The sequence below is a fragment of the Amaranthus tricolor genome, chromosome 6, assembly GCF_026212465.1.
Source record: "Amaranthus tricolor cultivar Red isolate AtriRed21 chromosome 6, ASM2621246v1, whole genome shotgun sequence".
In the NCBI taxonomy this organism is placed as follows: domain Eukaryota; kingdom Viridiplantae; phylum Streptophyta; class Magnoliopsida; order Caryophyllales; family Amaranthaceae; genus Amaranthus; species Amaranthus tricolor.
This window is the reverse complement of record NC_080052.1, coordinates 6,839,301-6,861,970: the sequence shown is the minus strand read 5'-3', so window position 1 is coordinate 6,861,970 and position 22,670 is coordinate 6,839,301. Positions and strand designations below refer to the sequence as shown.

At 36.6% G+C, this 22,670-nt stretch overlaps 1 protein-coding gene across 3 annotated transcripts in view; it reads left to right on the top strand.

The window, feature by feature from the left end:
• Nucleotides 1-19,348: 19,348 nt before the first annotated feature.
• Nucleotides 19,349-22,670, top strand: part of LOC130814879 (transportin-1-like) — a 38,289-nt gene continuing 34,967 nt past the window's right edge. Inside the window, exons 1-3 of one of the 3 annotated variants that reach the window (XM_057681122.1) lie at nt 19,349-19,541; nt 20,083-20,284; nt 21,817-22,104. In XM_057681122.1, coding sequence (XP_057537105.1) covers nt 20,090-20,284; nt 21,817-22,104 — 483 coding nt within the window. In that variant the 5' untranslated portion in view covers nt 19,349-19,541; nt 20,083-20,089. Of the gene's footprint in view, nt 19,542-20,078; nt 20,285-21,816; nt 22,105-22,670 lie in introns of all 3 variants that reach the window. The other 2 variants (XM_057681121.1, XM_057681123.1) reach the window with 2 other exon arrangements.

Sequence of the window (22,670 nt, the reverse complement as noted above, 5' to 3'; positions counted from 1 at the left end):
AATGATTCTTGCAAAATCGACAAGGAACCCAAGAAAGTCTGGGTTCCTGTAACTAACCATTAATTTTTTTCAGGTCCAAGTGAGGGGGAACAGCTCATGGTATCTCGACAGTGAGTGTTCCAAGCACATGACGGGTGACAAATCTAAGTTTCTCTCACTTGAAGCCTATAATGGGGGAACAGTAACCTTCAGTGACAATATGAAGGGTGAGATAATAGCCAAAGGAAAGGTTGGAAGGTCCTGTTCCCATGCCATTGATAATGTATTTTTAGTCGAGAATTTGAAACATAACTTACTTAGCATTTCTCAATTTTGTGATAAAGGTAACTCTGTAAACTTTACTTCTGAAAAATGCATTATTTCTAGGAATGACACAGGAGACACCATTCTTGAGGGAATCAGAAAAGGGAACACCTATGTGGTAGACCTGGACACTGTTCCCAGAAACAGTCTAACGTGTCTAAGCGTTATAGAAGACGACCCACTTCTTTGGCATAAGCGTCTAGGTCATGCTAGTTATTCATTGATTAATTCATTAAGGTCAAAAGACCTAGTTAGAGGACTACCATCTCTAAAATTCCTTAAGGATGAAATTTGTGATCCTTGTGCCAAAGGAAAACAAGTGAGATCATCGTTTAAATCTAAGAATATTGTGACCACTAATAAACCACTTGAATTAATACATATGGATCTATGTGGACCTATGAGAATACAAAGCCGTAGTGGCAAAAGATATGTGTTTATTATTGTTGATGATTATAGTAGATTTACATGGACTTTATTTTTAGTTAGTAAAGATGAAGCTTTTAATGAGTTTGTTTCCTTCGCTAACAAAATACAAAAATCTACTAATAATCAAATTATTCACATAAGGTCAGATCATGGTAAAGAATTTGAAAATTCAAGTTTTATGAGTTATTGCAATGAACATGGAATAAGTCACAATTTTTCCGCACCAAGAACACCACAACAAAATGGTGTAGTAGAAAGGAAAAATAGAACTTTAGAGGAAATGGCTAGAACCATGTTAATTGCTAGTGGTTTACCTAGAAATTTTTGGGCCGAGGCTGTTAACACTGCATGTTATATTTTGAATCGAGTATTAATAAGACCAATTACTTCTAAGACACCTTATGAATTGCTTAAAGGTGTTAAACCAAATATTTCCTATTTTCGTGTGTTTGGATGCAAATGTTTTGTTCATGTGAATGGTAAAAGAAACATAGGTAAGTTTGATGAAAGAAGTGATGAAGCAGTATTCCTCGGTTACTCATCACATAGTAAGGCATACAGAGTTTATAACAAAAGAACAATGAGTGTGGAAGAATCCGTTCATATAATTTTCGATGAATCTAACTTTTCGACAAGTGAACAGGAAACAAGTAATATTAAAATAGGTCTTGCAAACTTGGAAGATGATGATGAAGGAATTAAAGTGCAAGATCAAGGAGCAGAACAGCCGGTTCCAGCAGAAGCAGAAAGTACTGATCAAGTTCAGGAACTGCCAGAACATCAGGAACAGCAGACTGTTCCCAATCCAGCTGTTCCCACAGATGAGCAGAACAATCCAGTAGCTGAACAGAATGTTAATCAAGCTGATGAACCAGAACATGCTACTGTTCCCACAAGAGATTTTGTGCCAAAACCTTGGAGATATCAAAAATACCATCCTCTTGATTTGATTATAAGTGATTTGAATAAAGGAACACAAACTAGATCTCAAATGAGAAATTTTTGTGCATACTTTGCGTTCCTATCATCACTTGAACCTAAAAGTCACGAGGAAGCTTTAAAGGATTCCGATTGGATAGTTGCCATGCAAGATGAATTGAACGAGTTTGAGAGAAATAAAGTGTGGCACTTGGAACCCAAACCGAAACACAAGAAGGTAATTGGTTTGAAATGGGTATTTCGGAACAAGCTAGATGAACATAGAACAATTGTTAGAAACAAAGCAAGACTCGTGGTTAAAGGATATAATCAACAAGAAGGTATTGATTACACGGAGACTTTTGCTCCAGTAGCAAGGTTAGAGGCTATCAGAATCTTAATTTCTTTTGCTGCATTCATGAACTTTAAATTATATCAAATGGATGTGAAATGTGCTTTTTTAAATGGCTATCTTGATGAAGAAGTTTTTGTGGAACAACCCCCAGGTTTTGAGAATATCTCTTGTCCTGATCATGTCTACAAGCTTGATAAAGCCCTATATGGCTTGAAGCAAGCTCCTAGGCAATGGTACGAAAGACTTTCAAAGTTTTTGATTCAAAATAACTTTATAAGAGGAAAAATTGACAAAACCTTGTTCTTTAAGAATAAAGGTTCTAATATTTTGGTTGTTCAAATTTATGTTGATGATATTATTTTTGGAGCTACTAATGATTTATTGTGTAAAGAATTTGCTAACCTTATGAGTACAGAATTTGAAATGAGCATGATGGGAGAACTAAATTTCTTTCTTGGTTTGCAAATTAAACAAACTGAAAATGGTATTTTTATTCATCAACAAAAATACATCAAAGAGCTTCTTAAGAAATATGGACTAAACAGTGCTAAAACCAACCTTACACCTATGGCTACCAATGTTAGACTAGATGAAGACCTAAATGGGACTAACGTAGATCAAACTGTGTATAGAGGCATGATAGGTTCTTTGTTATATCTAACTGCTAGTAGACCCGATATTTCTTTTAGTGTTGGTTTATGTGCTAGATTTCAGTCCAACCCCAAAGAATCACATCTCACAGCAGTAAAACGGATTTTGAGATACTTGAAGGGAACAGACGACTTGTCCTTATTTTACCCTAAAAGTGATGTTTATGATTTGAAAGGTTTTAGTGATGCAGATTATGCAGGTGATCTTGTAAATAGAAAAAGTACATCAGGTATGGTACAATTTCTAGGCTCATGTTTAGTTTCATGGAGTTCCAAGAAACAAAACACTGTTGCACTATCCACTGCCAAAGCTGAATATGTAGCAGCAGCAGCTTGCTGTTCCCAAATGCTTTGGATAAAACAACAGCTAAGAGATTTTGGTATTAAGTTTGAATGTGTTCCTATTTATTGTGATAATACCAGTGCCATATGCATTTCAAAAGATCCAGTGCATCATTCTAGAGTAAAACATATTCACATTAGGCATCATTTTCTTAAGGACAACGTCGAAAATAAAAATATTATCGTCAAGCATGTTAATACAAACGAGCAAATAGCTGATATCATGACAAAGCCGCTTCCAAGGGAACAACATGAAAAGATGAGATTAGAACTGGGCATGATTAAGTTGAATTGAAGTAAGTGATAAATGTGATCCTTAAAGACAAAATGGAAATTTGAAAAGACGATCAACCACAAAAATCTTGATTGAAAAATCAATTATTGAAAGAATCAGGTACGCACTATTTAAAAGTATATACTGTGAGTGCTCTTATGATTGCATGTTTGATTTGATCAGATTGTAGTAGCATAAAATTTTCATTTATCTTTTATTTTCATAAAAAATTTTTCTTCATAATATTAAATATATATATTTATCCAGCATTTTTTTAAGAAGTGGGAGTTAAATCATCATAGTTCTTCACTAAATTCGTCTGTTTCCATTTCACATTTTGTATTCATATGCACGAATTAAATAAGGAACTTGAATTACCTAAACACACGTCCCCTCACATGCATTTTATACTCTCTCTCATGTCAAATCCTTCACTTCATCATCAATTGCATTTAACCCCCAAAACCGTCTTCAACCTAGTTTTTCTTTCTCTTGAACTTTCAAACCACCATGAAAACCAAGAATCAAACCCCAAAAATGAAACAACCCACACCTCTTCAAGTCATCTATCCAACATCACTCACTCCTAAAACTGAGTCTTTATCAAGAAAGCAGCAGGACACACCTAATCCTTCTGAAGTGCATGAAAGTTCGAAGCGCAAAGGAGATGCTACAGTGAGGAAATCATCCTCAAAGAGGGCAAAGGTTAATGTTAAGGTATCTGCTGAAGAGATATCAAAAGAAATGATTGTTGGCTTCGGATTGGACAAACAATGGTATGAATCAAATTTTTTTCCTCAATTTCACGCCATATTGCAATATCAAGCTTGGGAATCTTTAATGGGAAACTATTGCTGTAACCCAATGTATCCCAACTTAATGCGTGAGTTTGCTTTAAATTTTTCTTTTGACCATGGAGTCTGCACTAGTGAAGTAAAGGGGATCAAAATTGAATTTAATAACCTGATTTTAGGAGGATGGTTGGGTGTTCCCTCGACTGGTTTTGATAGATATGTTGTTGGGTCAAAAATTGATTTTTCTGGTATAAATGAGAAGTCAGTTTGGAAGTTTTTAGGGTTGAATGAAAAAAGAGGAAAAGTTAGTCATAATGTGTTATCACCTATGCACAAACTGTTGTACAACATAGCAAGAAGATTTATTTTGCCTCGCACATCCAAAAGAAGTGAGGTTAGTTTGAGGGATGCTACGTTGATCTACTGTCTGGCGAACCACATCAAGATTAATTTTCCTTCTTTAATGATTTGTCATTTAAATGATTGTATTTTTAAAAGGAATGTGATTGGATATGGAGGTTTGCTGACTTGGATTTTTAGGAAGATAGGTGTTCCACTTGAAGGACAAAACTTTCCCATGGGTCCGAACAATAAGATAGGTGCCAAGTGCTTAAATAACTTACACCTTAAATTAAATGAGAATGGGACCCTTAAGAACGTTGACTACGTTGACTGAAAATTCTGGTTATTATATTTTAATTAGTATTTTTAGTTAATGTATTTAATAAAATTAATTTGTTGCAGTAGTGATTTATTAAATTAATTGGCAAATCGTTTTTCTTAAATAAAATGAATTAACGTCCTTATTTTCTAAGATCCTTTATTTTAGGATCTATTTTTAGTAAATATTGGATTTACTAAAAATAGAATTAGTGGTTGTTGAATGGGTCTTAGCTATCATTCTTGACCGTCCTTATACCTACAAGTTAGCAAGTAACCATTCGTAATAAGCATAACCGTTTCTATTTATAGCAAACACGTTCTAGCAATTAGTACTGGAACAGGAACAGCTATTGAAGAAACTGCTGCTTGAAGGGAACAGAAGACAGCGATTATTTCTGTCTGGTTTGACTTAATCAAATAACCGTATGGCTGCTTTATCCACATTACTCCCATGATCTTTTGATAATGGAATAATGGATTGGAATATTCCTTATTCTTAGGGATTTTAGCTCTATAAATAAGAGACTCGGTTATTCATAAAAACTTGCCTTAGTATGAGCCATTAAATCATACGTAATTTTGGGAGAATTTTTACAAGAAAATTTTGTTTTTAAAATGCCAATTAATTTATAATATTTTCTTGTGCAACTCATTGATTTTATTTTTAGAGAATTTTTATCCTTTGTAAGGGTTTTTGAGAGAATTTGTAATTAGACTCGGGTGAGTCTAAGGGGAAATTAGATAGCTTTTAATGAAGCTAGAGAAGAAATCAGCTTTGAGTAAAGCTAAGGAGAAAGCTTCTAGTGAAGCTAGTGGTGAGAATTAGCTTTTAGTGAAGCTAAGTTTGTTGCTTTGAGTGAAGCAATTTAAGAGAGAAGAGTTGGCCTAGTTGATGCGCTTCGAGTGAAGTAAGATGTTTAATGTAATTGTAACGAGTTGCCTTAAACATAGTGGAGAATTTAGAAATCCCGAGGGGTCGTGGTTTTTCCTTCTATTTAGGCCTAGAAGGTTTCCACGTAAAAAACGTTTGTCTCTTTTAATTATTTCGCTCTAAGTTTAAGCTTTATTTATTTTATTCAATTCCGCAAAAACAGGGCAAAAACGCTTAAACTAGTAACAACAACAATTCACCCCCCCTCTTGTTGCTGTTCCCGTTCCTAATTGAGTCTACAACTAGTTACGATATTGATCCAAAGTTAGAGAAATTCAATAATTTGGTTCCCATTTGTAACTGTGAAGAAGCAATAATTGTTGAATATGCTAAGATGACCATCAAACTGGTTCGGAAAAAGGTGTATATACAGAGAAACTGGATCCCCCACAAAGGGGACTTTAAAAACGAATTTCTTCTATCTCCTTACGACATTAGCTTGAAGGTTGACAAGAGTAAGTGTCACGAGTTACCTTGCCTTTTTAGGGCACGATTCATCATCTACTTCATCTTTTTTTTCAGGAATTGCAAGAAGCGAGTTGCATAATTGTTACAAAGAATTAATGGCTAAGTTCAATGCGATAAGAGCCATGGCCGAAGCATTACGAGCGGCCAATCTACCACCACCTATTCCGAAGCCACCCAAGGTGATTATTCTAAGTGTTGCTTTAAATTGAATTTTACCTAATGTCAAAAATTAATTCTTGTCTTCTCAGGTTTCCACTACTGTAACGGAGGGTATAGAAGACGTGTCGAGTCATTAAGAGGCTCACGTGTTGTTGGAGAAAAGGATGGAAATTCCTCCACCTGAAGACTTATCAAGTTAGGTGGGTCCTGCCAAGAAGAAGAGGACGAAGGCTAAGTCTAAAGCCGAATCCAAGTTTGCTGCACGAACACCAGACAGTCCAGTTGTTGTTGAGGAAGAGGTTGATGAAGAGGTGTTTTCCGAGTTTATGGAGACAATTTTTGAGGTCGACCCTATACAATAGAGGATGCCAGGGATCAAGATTCGGGAGCTTGAGATTGTTACTCCAGCGCCGTCTGTCGTTGTGCCCTCTTTCTCTGATAAGAAAGGGAAGAGGGTTCTAGAAGAGGAAAGCGAGGTTTACACCACGAACATCAGGGCTCACAAGCCCGATGTTCCTTTTGTAAACTTGAATCAAGCTGACATGGTCGCCCATTTTAACAAAGCTGCTTGATTGCCTACTGAGCAAAAGTGATGTGGATTACTTATATTCTTTGGATCCAACCGAAATGGCACAAAAGGCACAAATCTCTATGGCTGAGGTAATCTCATATTTCATTAACTTTTAACTTGGGTCGAATGGACTTATAATTGTTGATCAATTTAGGGTTGCTGAGGATGATTTTCGAAACTGCAAAAGTGCAGCAAAACGAAGCTGATCAGGAGATGATTGGATCTTTGACTTCTCGGATTGATGAACAAAATAATAAGGCTGTATAGATGCCTCGGGAGGCAGTAGAGCAAGACGAGACTGTGACTAAGCTGAAGGCCAAACTAGGTAAGTGCAAGAGGCTGACTGAGCGCTTGGAGTTAGCCCAGAGATGGAGGTCAAGGTAGAAGGAGGTTTTACAGGAGGCAGGAGAGAAGCTAGAAAATTTTGTTGGCATAGCGATTAATGTGACTTGCGATGTGGCCGTTCTTATGGATGAGCAAGATAGGTTAAGTCTCAAGAGTGAGAGTTTGTGTCGCTTCCTTCAAGAGGAGAAGAAGAAAATGGAGCTCATCCTCGATGCAGCCAGAGTATATAAGTCGAAATATGAAAGGCGGGGTCAAATTGCGAAGCATTAGTTAGTTTCTAATGATTGTGGAGATTTCATGGCCAAATTTTCTGGAGAAATGATAAATAACGACATTCTTCTAGAGGTTGAGGCGCACAGATTAGCTACTGTAGAATTGGGTTATGACATAGAGAAATTGGCGTCTCTAGCAAAGTCGAACAGAAATGATGCCTTCAAGAACTTAATTGAAATTTTTTCTAGCGACTCCAAAACATTAAATGATGCAGCTTGGGTTGTAGAAAAACAGGAGCAATGGGCCTAGAAAGTCAGTCCCGAGTTGGAGGCATGAGTGACGAAGATGGATCTGGAATCTTTGTCCTTAGATGCCCTAACCGTGCCTAAAGTCTCCGAGAGATCAACATTTTCGGCACTGGAACACAGTTGTATAAATCTCTCGGGCAATCTTATGACTGAAAAAGAAACTTTTCTAGAGCTTGCCTTGGAGTTAGAAGCTAAGGAGCCTCTAACTGTGGATATTGAAGAGTTGTTGCGCTTTAAACCCCCTCCATCTCCACGAAAGAAATCTCCGAACCCTGAGTCCTGTGCAAATGAAGCAGCTTAACTTTCATCCTCTCTAACTATTCATGGGCCTCAGTGCGTTGTATTAAACAATTTGTCATGCTAGTTTTTGTATTAAACATTTATCTTGAAGTGAGATGTTTCATACATATTGTTGACTTTGACCGTTTTGTATATATGAATGTTGATGTATTCCGTTTATGATGCTAACTGATTTTTATTCTGTTAATGCTGGAATTTGACTTTAAAATTAAATGAAAGACTCGGATCATCATTGAAACGACAGGCTCTAGGGAACTTTGGTTCTCTTTGAGCTTTCAAAAGGAGTAGAGTCCGACTTTCAAGCTAGGTGAAAGTCTCGAACCATAAAAAATAACTTAGGCTCTAAAGAACTTTGATTCTCTTTGAGCCTTCAAGGGGGGTCCGACTTTCAAACTAGGTGAATGTCTCGGACCATCAAATCTCTTAACAAGACCTTGCAATATTAGATATAGCTAGATAAATATCATATTATATGCTTTAAGTGACTAAACTGTAGAGTTTGACAAATAATCGAATGACAGAAAAATTAAACAAATACTTAATAAAGAACATAGGTTTGTCCTACTAGCTATTGGCCCCTTGCAAGGGGTTGTTCAGACATAGAATTTTTTAAGATGGTCTCTATTCTGGGGTCTCTTTAGAGTCTTGCCCTCAGAATCCTCCAACTCATAAGATCCATGTTTGATGATTCGGGTGATTTTGAACGGACTATCCCAGTTGGCCCCCAGTTTTCCTTTTCTTGTGATCTTGCCGGTTGCCTCTACTTTTCTGAGGACATAATTATGGAGTTGTAGTTGCTTAGGCTTAACCAATATGTTGAACTGGCGGGTCATTTTTTGCTTCTAAGCTAATGACCTTAACATGGCCTTTCCTCTTGTCTTAGGAAGAAAATGAAGATTGACTCTTTTTGCATCATCGTTTTCACTGTGTGAATAGTAAGCGATCCTTGTAGAAGGGATACTTAGTTCAACAGGTAGAACTGCTTCAGATCCGTACACTAGAGAGAAAGGTATGTGTCATGTTATGTCCTTCACAGTAGTTCTCATTGTGCCCAATAAATTTAAAGTAATTCCTCATCCCAAGTTCCTTTAGCTCCTTTAATTTTCCTTTTAATGCCTAGAAGGATGATTTTTTTTTTTTGCAGACTTAACTTAGCCTTTTGTTTGTGGCCTTGACACAGAACTGAATCTTATTTGAATTTTGAATGTGTCACAATATTCAATCGTGTTTTTACTTATGAATTGTCGGCCATCATCATTTATGATGACTCTCGGAATGCCATATCTAGTGATGATATTGCGCCAAATAAAATGACATACCTGCTTATTGGGTAACTACTCAGAGGTTCAGCTTCAACATACTTTGAGAAGTAATCTACTGCCACAATAATGAACTTCCTTTGACCTTTAGCAGGGGGAAAAGGTCCCAGTAGATCTAGACCCCCACTTATCAAAGGGGAGCACAACTTGGATTGTGGAAAGGTAGTTCAAAGGTTTCCTTGGGATTTCAGCAAAGAACTGGCACTTCTAGCAGGATTGCACCAAGGATTCAGGATCCTCCTTTAGGGTTGGCTAATAGTATCCGCTTCTTATGGCCTTGTTGATGATAGTTCTAACACCTTGATGAATGCCACATCCCCCTTTATTGATCTCTCTAAGTATATAATAGCGATCTTCAGGAGTTACACATTTTAGGAGAGGGTAAGGGAATGACTTTTTGTATAGAGCACCTACATGGAATTCAAACCATTTGACTTTTTGTATAGAGCTGGATCATCAGGTAATGTACCTTGTTGGAAAAACTAAATGAAGGGATCCATCCAAGTGTCTAATCTATCTATATTGGCGATTGATTGATTGATACTGGGAGTAAGCAGGACTTCCTACGTGATGTTGCGAGCTTTAGGCCCATCAGCTGAACAGGTCAATTTGGCTAGCGAGTCAGCCTGTCGAACCTGGTAATGTGAGACAAGTTGAACTTGTCTAGTTGTTTTACCATGGTTTGCACCCTTTGTAAGTACATCCTCATGTTGTCATCTTTGGCTTCAAACTCACCATTAACCTAGCCCACGATCAACTGCGAGTCTGAGAATGCTAAGACTATTCGAGCCCTAAAGTTGTAACAAATGTTGATGCCTCATATTCTGCCTCATTATTTGAAGCCGCAAACTCAAAACATACTGCATGTTCCATCTTTACTTTAATAGACGAAATCATGATGATGCCTGCTCCACTAGAGGATCTGGTGGATGAGCCATCTACATAAAGCCTCCACTCTTGGTTAGGGTCATCTAGGATGGTTCCCATTGTTTCAGCAATAAAATCAGCAAGTGTTTGAGCTTTGATGGTCGTACATGGTTCAATTTCAATACCGTAATCTGCCCACTGGTTAGAGCAATTGGAAACCCTAGAGGATTGATTCTTCCCTTCTAAGATCTTTTTAAGGGCTGGCTTGTTCTGACTCGAATTTGATGAGACTGGAAATATGGTTTTAGTTTTCGGCAAGCCATGACCACGGCATAGATAACTTTCTTAATTTCACTATATTTGGCTTCGGATCACCGATATGCATGACTGATGTAGTATATAGGGAATTTTTTTCCTTCTCTCTCAGCAAAAAGTACGACACTTAAGGAATATTCAGAGATGCCCACTTAAGGAATATTTGGGTTTGCTTCGATGCCTCTTTCATCAAAGATGAAGCCTAAGCATTTTCCACCAGTTACCCCAAAGAGGCATTTTTCCGGGTTGAGGCGCATGATATTAGCCCTAAGGGTGGAGAATGTTGCTTGCAGGTCTATAGCATAATCTTTTGATTCTTTGCTCTTTATAGCATAATCTTTTGATTCTTTGCTCTTTGCGATCATATCATCGACATAGACCTTTATGTTTCTTCCAATCTGAGCATTGAATACTTTGTTCACCATTCTCAAGTATGTTACTCCAGCGTTTTTGAGTCCAAAAGGCATGACTTTATAACAATAAACTCCAGAATTTGTGATGAAGGTTGTGTGTGATTGATCCTCTTCTACTAGGGATCTGGTGTTAACCAGCGTTTGCATCCATGAAACTGAGTAATGCATGTCCGGCTGTAAAGTCGACCAGGCGATCTATTATTGGGAGTGCATAATCATCCTTGGGACATGCTATATTCAAGTCTGTGAAATCGACATACATTCTCCATTTGTTATTGGACTTCTTCACTAGGACAACGTTCGAAAGCCAGTCAGAGTATTGATATTCCCGAATAAAATTGGCTTTCAGAAGCTTTTGAACTTTAGCTTTTATTGCTTCCACTCTTTCCTTCCCTGATGTGTCAGCTTTTGCTTGATGGGTTTGTGTCCAGGTTGGATGTTAAGCTTGTGGCACATGACTTCTTTTAGGATAACATGCATTTCTAAGACATTGAAAGCAAAGATGTCTCAGAACTCGGATATGACATTGAGCATCTCTCGCTTTGTTTCTTCATTCAGGTTGGTACCCACTTTGATCAATTCTCCTTTGCCCCAAAGGTATATTTCCTCATACTTTTCAGCGGGTTTCCGGCCTTTGTGGTGGAGTTTGGATATTTAAAACAGAAGCTTCTTCGAGTTTTCTTTTTTGTCCGCATTCTTGAACTGCATCACTATTTTTCAGAGTATTGATGAGGCATTCTCGGGCTGATTTTTTATCACCTCTCAATATTCCTACTTTGGCATCATCTCATTCATATTGCAAGAGCAATTGATGAGTAGATGTGACGATTTTGATCTTGGTGATTAATAGAAATCGCATGATGGCATTGATGAGTAGGCATTCTCGCCGACTCTTACTGGAAGGACAATCGTTGCGAGTGGAATGACTCTTCCACCTCCAAATCCTATTAGAGGTCGGTTAATGGGTTGAAGGTGCTTCTCTTCATATTTCATCTGACGGACGCAATCCATGGTGATTAAGTAGTTCGTGCGTCCTATGTCTATCAGAACATGGCGGACTTTCATTTGGCCGATTTTAAGGGTAACTACCATAGGATCAGTGTGTGGTTGTGATGTGCTCATTTTAGAGCACATTTATATCCTCATTATAGTGTCGAGTCTCGCGATTTAAAATGATTTTTATACACTTTAAGCATGATTTTACCTTGTTCTTGTCTCTATGGTGTTTTGAGGTAATTTCAGGTATTTTCGGAGATTTCAAGGTATTTTACATTGCATACGATACTTATACACTTTGATCAAAGATTAGACGCGCGTATCAGAGCCATGGCATACTTCCTTACTAAAGGTCTCCGCAAAGTCTGGAAGCCATCTAAGGCTTCAAAGATGCATTTGGGCCAAGAAAAGAAGGGATTCGACCGAATCACATAACCATTCGGTCAAATGGAATATGATTCGGCCGAATGACATAAGGCTTCGAGCGAATGAACTATAAACTTCAAGAAAACAAGCTTAGACTGATTGGAAACCTTGACTGGAGCCCATTCGATCCAATGGGTGCCCATTCGGGCGAATGGTGATATAATTTGGGCGAATCAAGGTCCTAGACTGCGCATTTTTATTTCTTCGCAAGCTGTACTTCTTGGGTTATTTAGGACTTTTATTCCCCTTTATTCCTTGGCTATATATACCCACTATTTCTAAATGTACCCACTATGCCTACTTTGAGAGACAGCCTCTTAGAATATCAATCTTCATTGCTTTCTCTTTCATTTATGCCCTAGTTTAATTTAAGCTTTCATTTTTTGCTTTCATTTACTTTTATTCTTTGTATCTTTGGATTTCTCTTGTGTCTTTTAAGCTTTTCTTAAGTAGTTACTTCATTTATTGCTTTCATACTTGTTCTCTACTATTGCTTGTCTTCATTTATTACTTTCATCTGGTTTCTTGTTGGTTTATTTCTTGTTCTTGATGTTTTCAATCATGTTCTCATTACTTGCTTTGTTTTAGTTGTTTCCATCATGTGTGAGTAGTTCCTTTAGGAGTTGTGGTTTGGTGAAAACTTAGGTTTGGTTATTCATGTGTTAGGTTAGGGTTGAGGTTGTTGATTTATTGATTGATTGATATTCAATTTGAATCTTGTCCTGCCACTCTTCAAGAGACATAGGGCGATTATAGGTCGTCCGTGTGGCTGATAGGGTCACAAATTTCCCCTCGCTATCTAGAGTGTCTCGATCGATTATCGTTTGATCTCGCTTGACCTAGCTTTTCATGAGACCATAGAAACCGACCGAGGGTGAATCCTTACCATCCCCGTTTGTGTCTTTTTGTTTCTCGCTATCTTTATATTTGCTTGTTTATTGCTTTCATAGTTCAGTCTATATGCAACACCCCTGAATTTCCAACCCCTTAAACGAAACTAAAATCATGAAGGACGGGAGGAAATTCGGGTGTTACATATAAAGAAAAGGAAAAGAATTTAGATAAACATTATAGATTAATTTTAAAAAGCTGAGTGGAAATTTCGGCACCATCTCTACTAGAACTCGAACATGTGGTAGAGCAATTAGCACAATAAAAACATTAAACTAATCTAAGGCGTCATTGCCTTTAAAATCTCACAGGAATGATTCATCGTCGACTTCTCAAATCAACAAGCCAAGCATGGATCATGGTTCCAATGTCAACACTTGCATTTTAAAATTACTTAACTCTTTAAAACCATACGAAGTTATAAACTACGCAACGGAAATACAAATGTACAAAGGAGGAAACCAAGCCTCATAAAAAAACGTATACATCCAATGTTTACAAAAGATAAATAAGAACTACAAAATTAAAAGATAACGGTGTGACATAGGTAATGCTTCGCCCTCATCACTTTCCCCAATGCAATGCAATGCAAGAAAAGCTCCAATACCTGCTACGTCTATCTATGATCCTCCTGCTGCTCGACATCAGACCAAGGTCAATGTGTCATAGTAGGGCAATCATAGAAAGTCATCACACAATCAAACATAAACATAAACACGTACACGTCAGTGACTAGCATCAAATATAATAAGGCCAACTACTAGATAACATCATGTTATACAACAACATAAGATGATTTCATGAGACACAAGCACAAATAGTAACTGTTTATCGTCCACCTTTACTTCTTAATCTCATTACGTCTTTTCCAACCCGAACCATGTGTTCTTGGGTAGAATGCAGGTCCTCACACTCTTCTTCTCAAAACATAAACTCTTGTAATACACGCGTAGTATCAACTCAACCAAGGCATTAACAGACTACCTAACACATGACCATATAAAACTTGTCTATCTTAAAGTAAGTATGATCATAGTCTATCTTTGGGACTGGTAACTCCCTTGAGGTAACTTTCTATTAATGAGTAATATTCTATCAGTGGATGTTTTCTCCACTTCATGGCATAGTGACACGGCCAAGGGCGTTATCGGCCACCTAGCGCCCATGACAAAGTATGAGCTCATACTCCCTCCAGCTGACCCTCTCGGGACCTACCTTCGGGAAAAACTAACACACTAGGGTACTAGTCCAGTGAAGAGGCCACCATATTGGGGTTTGCAAGGCCTGCATGGAAACACCTCGGTCAAGGGGCGGTATCGGCCACCTGGCGCCCAATGACAAAAGTATGCTCATACCCGCTTACGGTGATCCTGTCGAATCTCACTTAGGGGACTATTAAATCAACCGGACATAATCCAGTTGAGTCACGCCAGGTAATCAAAATCTAATACTTTATCAAATGGGAATAACTCCCGCTTTCGACTATTATTGAGTGCCCTGGGATAGCAGAACGCCGAAACCCATTGAGCAACTCAAACAAAATATAAAAATTCACCTATAAAGAAGTCATTCTAACTCCAAGTAAGGCATATTCCGATTCTTAAATAAATAACGGGGTAGTCCTCGCCTTCTACTAACACTCTCATTCTCTAAACTATTCTAAGAACAAGAATTTCATAGTCGATAACTCTTCATGTAAAGTGTATTCACTAGTACCTCATAGTTTCGATACAATGCATATTATTACAATAAACAATAATGTCCTAAAGCAAATTGCATATAAGGGTTAATTTCTGCGTGTACGTACCTATAAGCGTCACTGCACGACCAAAAGTTACAAAAGTCACCCAACAAAGGTTCTACTTTCCTCTTATGAACTAGAAACCTTTACAAGTTAGGAATAGAACTAATAAATCCCCTTTAACTACTTTGTCATACCAACTAAATACCAAAGTAACTACTATCACCTATTCAACATGAGTTTTTCGATTACTCTAGCACATACACAAGTCATTCAATACAACTCAAAATCATTAACTCAACAAAACATAAGTCTTTTAATCAATTTAAAAGTAAAATTATATGTGAATTGTTCCTTTTCATCAACTAATTTTGAGTATATTGGTTCACGTTACTAAAAAAAATAACTAATCACAACTAAGACTTACAAAATTTAATATAACACTAATATAACGATAAGACAAATCTTAGAGTTATCGAATCACGATATCATTTGTTACATTCTCCAAGCTAGAGAGAACTATAATCAAAACAACATGACGAGTAACTATGACAACCCTCGATGATAAGTTGACATTATGCTCTTGGCTTTACTAAAATTATGCATGTATAACTTCAATGATGACCTACTAAAAGTACGTATAATTCACAATAATCAAGTCACAACAATAAGCAACTATTACTCCCAATTAACAACCAAAACCGTAACTATAGTCAACTACAATCCAAATCATTACTAATTATCACAACCATAATTGTTAGCTACATTTTATCTTTACTTTACCCCTATAAGTGGCTTGTTTAGCGTGAGGAAACTACATGTTATCACATTGGTTTATTGGATTTTACGCTTGTTTTGTTGCTTTGGTATTTTATTTCATTTTAGGATTTAATCATCAACACTGAGCACAAACTAGCCTCTTTAGTTGCATACATTGCTCACCTAAACACCGAGGCTCAAAGAAGTGAAACGTCATGAGCCAAGCCACAAGAACAAGCTAAAAATAAGCCAAAATAGATCCACTCAACCAGAATGGGCTCGTGCCAAGGTGGCTCGAGCAGCATTGCTCGAGTCAGAAGCTGTGTATTACATATCTGAAGCTCGCTCGACCTGTCGAGCAAAGTTGGCTCGGGTCGAGCGAAGTGCATTTAAACATCTAAAGCTTCTGATCATCAGCAGATTCAATCCAGGTGTACAGTACCTCCGCTCGACTGGTCGAGCAAGATGGCTCGGATCGAGCGGAGCTAAATTTCACATTTTGTCCAACTTTTGAAGTCTCTGATTTTTGGACCTGAAGGTGGCTCGACTAGTCGAGCGGGAGCCGCTCGAGTTGAGCGAAATGGGCAGCAGCAGCTTTTGCGATCTTTTTAAAGTATCATTCGAGATGCAATTACATTTGTTGCTTCTAATTGCTGTTACCAAAGACTGCCAGCCACCCTACCCTATCCACTAGGGGTGGCACCTCCCCCTCCTACAACCTAGGGGTGGTGGAACTTCCACCCCTACTTGTTTTTGAAGCCTATAAATAGAGAAGAGGAAGAGGGAGCTATCATCTCAGTTTTCACCTTTCATTTTGTGTAATTTCTATGTATTCTTCATAGCTTTGCTTTCATTTCAATTAAAAATTAGTGTTAGCATAATTTCCCTTTCAATTCAATTAAGTATTTTCATTTTTCAAATGCAATCTTAACTACATCCTTTATTGTAATATTGTGCAACTTGGAATTCTTCAACCATTGATGTATTATTATTGAAGCTTTTGGAAGGTATTTCTTTGAATCATCAAATCATCTTGTTCATCCTTGGATTGAACTTAAAAGAGTAACTTCTATCCTTACTTATATTGTTTTCAATTCATGTCATTTAGTTATCTTTGATTGTTTGCCTTTAGTTTCATATATTCATGCTTGTAGTTCTTCAACTTATATTGCACTCATCTCTTTAGGATACTCTAGTTTAATTTATTCATCTATGATTCTTGGCTTGTTTGCAATCTACAATTTCAATATGAGTATGAGTGAGTAGATTGTTTTGGCTTAGGCTAGGCATCATTACCATGTATGTAGTTTGAATAGCTTTCTTTACCTTTGGCTTGGTTGTGTTGTTTATGGTTTAAGATGGATTTTGCTATCATGTTGTAGTGTCGTTGAATTGAGGGCGACAGTCGATTTTTAACGAGAATCTATGCTTAAAAGTTAAGACATTTCCATGAGAATAAGTAGATGCTTTGATTGGAAATGTTGAATGTGCGCTTCATGTCTTAAATTATGCTGAGCTCCAAGATAATAGGTAGTTGAGTATGTTTAGAAAACTTTTGTTGCTCGAGAGAGAACATTAGTACTTATGATACGTTCTTCCCCATAACAAAATATCCATGACCTTATGCTAACGTTTAATAAACACTATTTTGGTGAGAAAGCCTAGTCTATGCCTCTTAGCTTATTGATCATTTTATCCTTGCTTTTAGTTCATTGTATCCTTATTTCTATCTCCAAACATCATATTATACATTTTCAAATACACTAATCGATCGAGAAACTATTAACTTAACCCCCACTTCTTGTGGATTCGACCTGTACTTGCCGACGTACTACGCTACGCCGTGCACTTGCGATATTACTATTGAAGGACGTAAAGTCTCGATCAATAATCAACCAAGTCTTAAAACAACTTATAAGGTTATTCAATTAATCACCACACCACCAAAGTAGCATACAACACACACACTTCTAGTAATCTCATTTCTTAATCAAACTCTAATATTTCATGTTCAAAGATAACACTATTTCTATTACCTATGATAAGATTAAACCAAACTAATACAGAATCAACACACAACCCGTAATTTTAAATCACACTTCAAACCCTAAATCATAAATATGTTCAATTCATCAATCAAACTCTTACCAACAAAAAGATTCAATGAAAATAACACAAATATCAACATCACACTCATAAACTTTATAAAACTTTTAATTGAAAACAAGAAGAATCAAATGGAAGAAGAGGAGATGACTTACAAAGTTAAAACTAGCACAAAGGGGAAAGAGGTAAGTGAAGGTTGTGGTAGTGGTGGCACGGGACCAAACCGGTTGGAGAGAGGACCCCAAAATCGGCCACCGTGGCTGGTGGCACGCGCAGCAAACGCAACACCCTTGGTTGCTGCTGCCGTGGCTATTTGGAGGGGAAAGAAGCAGTTGTGTCACGGGGAGGAGAGAGGGAAGACCGGTGGTGTTGTGGAAGATCGGTTGTTGCCGCGGCTGGGCTGGTGGTTGGTGGTTTTGTGGCTCAGTAGTGAGGGAGAGGGGAGAGAAGGGAAAAGAAAGTAGAAAGGAGGAGGAGGAGGCGTGATGTTTTTGAATGGAACAAGGAGTAATACTTACTTAAACCCTAACCTATCCTTTATATTTTATTTATTTACTTATTTATTTATTTACTTCCCTAGATTTATCTTCTTGCGAGGCCCAACTAAGAACTCACCTTTGTGTGCTCACACATTTTAACAAAATATTAATTTTGATTCGAACCTCTTTATTTTAGAAGTCGTAACTATATTTTTAATATAAATATATGTTAACATAAAAAATTTCGAATATGAAAGAAATTTATTAAAACTAATTAAAAAATAATTTAATATAATTATAAATCTCCAAAAGTTATTAAAATATTAAATAATGACGTCATAAAAATCTCGGGGTGTTATACTATACACCCTCTTATCCCTTTAATTTCCCTACATCAATTTCCTAGTCTTTCTAGTCTTGTCCTCGTGGTTCGAACCCCGACTTACCTCTACACTACTAGTAGTTGTATTAGGGTGCTCTATAAATATTGTTTGTTGAACTAGGTTCTTGGTATTACGACGTGCTAAAAATTGGCTATCAGGTTTGTACTTAACGTCCCCACAGACGGTGCCAAACTGTTTCTACTAAGAATCTGTCGAATTTGTTAAAGGGACTTTAAGTAGGAAGTACCTTTGATTTAAGGGAAGTAAGATGATTTGACCACCGTAAGTGGTGTACCTGCAAACACAAAGAAAGACTAAACCTAGGGCTGATGTCCCGAAACCTCTCCAATGCTTAAGTCAGACCGAAAAAGTGTATTGGAGGGAGTATAAAATAAAAGTGTATCAAGCCTTTAATATGTTATTATGCCCTACTTTAATGCAACTGCCTACTACTACTAATACGTTTCCAGTCTTTCCATCCTTTACACCTTTACAACACACTAACATTCTAATATTTGTATCCTTATTATTTTTAATAAAAGTATATAAAATTAAATAATGAAATTCGATAGTGTAATACTCGGCATCAAAACTATTTTTTTTAAAAAAAAAATTCGTTTTGAATAACTCTACGCCAAAGGAGCAAAGTTTGCCCACACTTTAACACATTAGGTCATAAACTGTTGCTCAAGAAGAACGAGAAATCAAAAGTCATTGTTGCCTTCTGCTACTCTCATCTTCTCTTTCAAATCCTCTATTTTTGAATCATCTTATCTGGATTAATCTGGCTTTCTCTCGAATCTTCTGTGGAATTTTATTCACTGTAAGTCTTCTTCGGTTCATTTCTTATTTTTTCCTTTTTGCTCGATCAAAATCCATTGTTTATACTTGATCGAATGTGCTGCTGTTGTTATTGATTGAACGCAACATTCAATCATTTTGAATTTTTTTGCGTGTTTGAATTTTTTTTTTGTTGCTAGTGTTTACTGTATTATTGTTAGTCTCGTGAGTCAGCAGTTTTTGTTATTGAGTTTTAATATTAATATCTTTTTGTGTTTATTGATAAGTTGCTGAAGTTAATGGATATATCTTTTTTGGGAGTTGAAAATTGGTATTAGTTTGTGGTAGGATTTGCTTAATTGGTGAGGATGAATACATAGTGATTTTGCTGATTAGACAGTGAATTTAATTCAAAATTTATCGTTGATCGTTGCTGATTTTGTGAATGTTGGTGCTAGTTCGCATTTTCTTTTGTTGGAATAAAAAGCATAAATAGGATTGGACTAATTTTACTGAAATCATTTAGGTTTGAGTTTGACGTAGGAATTTTTTTAATTAAAATGTTTTTAATACATGGAAGTTAGTGAAGAGATGACAACGCTGACAGCAAATGGCACTTCATGGCAACCTCAAGAGCAAGGTATTAAGGAGATTTGTGCTTTATTGGAGCAGCAAATATCACCCGTTTCGACTTCAGAAAAATCTCAGATCTGGCAGCAGCTGCAACACTATTCTCAGTACCCCGATTTCAATAATTACCTGGCTTTCATCTTTTCTCATGCCGAGGTATCTATCGAAACTCATCATCTTTATATACTTTTTTCTGCGTCCTTATCTTTCAAATGGATTTTTTTTGGGTTTTAGTAGTATGAACCATCAAGTATCAATTTTTTTTATCTTGTAAGCTTTATGATGTTTAGTTAAGGAGTTACTTAATGAGTTATTTCTGAATAGTGTATGCTGAGTTTAAGTTGAATTAGATGTTGCCAGATGAACATGAAACTCTCTATGCTCTAAAATTTATTTGATTTACTAGTTCTTTATGAAGACAATATGCAGTAATAGGATTGGACTAGTTCTTCTGAAATCATATAGGTTTGAGTTTGACGTAGGAATGCATTTTTAATTAAAAAGTTTTTAATACATGGAAGTTAGTGAAGAGATGACAACGCTGACAGCAAATGGCTCTTTTTGAAGACAATTTGCTGTAATTCGTCTCTAGCATTTATGTGAATTTTTTTGTCTTTGATGTAATATGTTCCGCTAAAATTTTCTTTGATGGATTCAACCTATTTTGGGCAGAGTTCTATAGCAGTAGGCTAGTCACCTTCTGTGTTAAAGCTTCTATTAATTCTAAATGCTAATCAATCAAAAGTTATATGTGATTGATTCATTTTGACATGTATTTTTTATAACTGCCATTGCATGACTTGTGTTTAACAGGAGTTGAATATTCTGACAGTAACAAGAAAAACATAAATTTTTTAAGCAGTTGCAGACTTCAAGCCTCAATTGGTCAACTCATAAAACTTACCTTTTGGTTATAGTTTGATGTTCCATTTGTTCAGAACCCCTTACCAAATGACTTTTCTATTTTGAGATACTGTGCAACCTACTTGAGAACCATTTTTAATTTTTGTTACTAGAACACAGACTGCGATACAAAGGCTGTTTCCTGTCATTTTCATGTTTATGGACGTAAATCTAGTACTAGTTCCATGTTTTTGTTGCTTTACTTTATACTTTTCTGGCACACATATATGCCCAACTATCCAAAATACTCCCGCTCTTCCACATTTGATCTATTTCCACTTTTTCACACTTTCACTGCCTCACATCGAATTTGAAGTATGCATTGCATGACTTTAGCTGGTTTTATTAGATACTGTAATTGGACAAAATTTTGATTTGAAAGATAGCAACACAACCTAATGTAGCTTTATTTTTTAAAGCCTATTAATGATCCTTTTGAAATGTGCTAATAAAGCTGCTATTGTCTTCTAGTTTTCTTTTTTGTTTGATTGTCAAGTAACACACTAGAAGATATTGCCCGGATCACCGTATTGTGACCGATTACAAAGGTTTTTGTGTTGACCAATCAAAATATAGGCCCAGAGTGCGAAACCATCTACACATTCACCGCAAAACCGTTACCTCATCCATGTCTGGATTTGCATTTTTGCATTATAATAAATAAATTGTTTTATGAGTCTCTTGTGGGGTGCATTACTCTGCTATTGCTATATCCTGCCTATGGATTTGCAAGCCTCGTTTTTCATCAAACTAACCCCTTAATACTACATCCTTTCTCCTTACAGGTTAAACCATTGGAAGTTCGACAAGCTGCAGGCTTACTTCTAAAGAATAATTTAAGAACTTCTTTTAAAAATATGGACCCCGCTAATCAGCAATATATAAAATTGCGGTTATTGCCTTGTTTAGGATCACCTGATAGGCACATTCGTTCGACGACTGGGACGATTATTAGTGCTATTGTGCAGTTAGTTGGGGTTATTGGTTGGACTGAGCTATTAACGGCTCTCTTAACTTGCTTAGACAGTACTGATCTCCATCAGGTTGAAGGAGCAATGGATGCTTTATCAAAGGTATGATTTAGCACTAGTTGAAATTTCAAAGCCAAAAAATACTTTTAAAGACACATAAAAGCATATTTTTGATGCCTTATCCTTTGTTTCAAGCTCTTTTAATTACAACTATGCTCTTTTTTTTTGATGTTGAATGTTCACTGATGGCTAATTAGCTACTTTTGTTCCTTTTAATTGAATTATCGTCGTTTTTCATTGATGAGGAGTTGTACACCCATAGTCATTAATGTCCATGAATGGAAAAAAATGTTGGTGATTCATCTTCGGGGTTGGTTTATATTGTTTGGAAGAGGGGATAAATGCAAGCAAAGAGAAAAGGAGGGCAAACATATTAGGGTTCAATTTTACGCTAACTTAGCTTGACAAGCTTTTTGTTCAGAAATCTCATATTACTCGTGTCATCCAAGACATAGAAACCTAAAAAGTAACCGTGTGTGCTTTAGATTGCCTTTTTCCTCGGCTATTTCCTACCAGGCTTCCATTGCTAGTTATTGCCCTTTACACTTGAAAAATTGATTACATTTACAACAATGTGTATTTATGATTTTGAGTATAGTTGGATACTT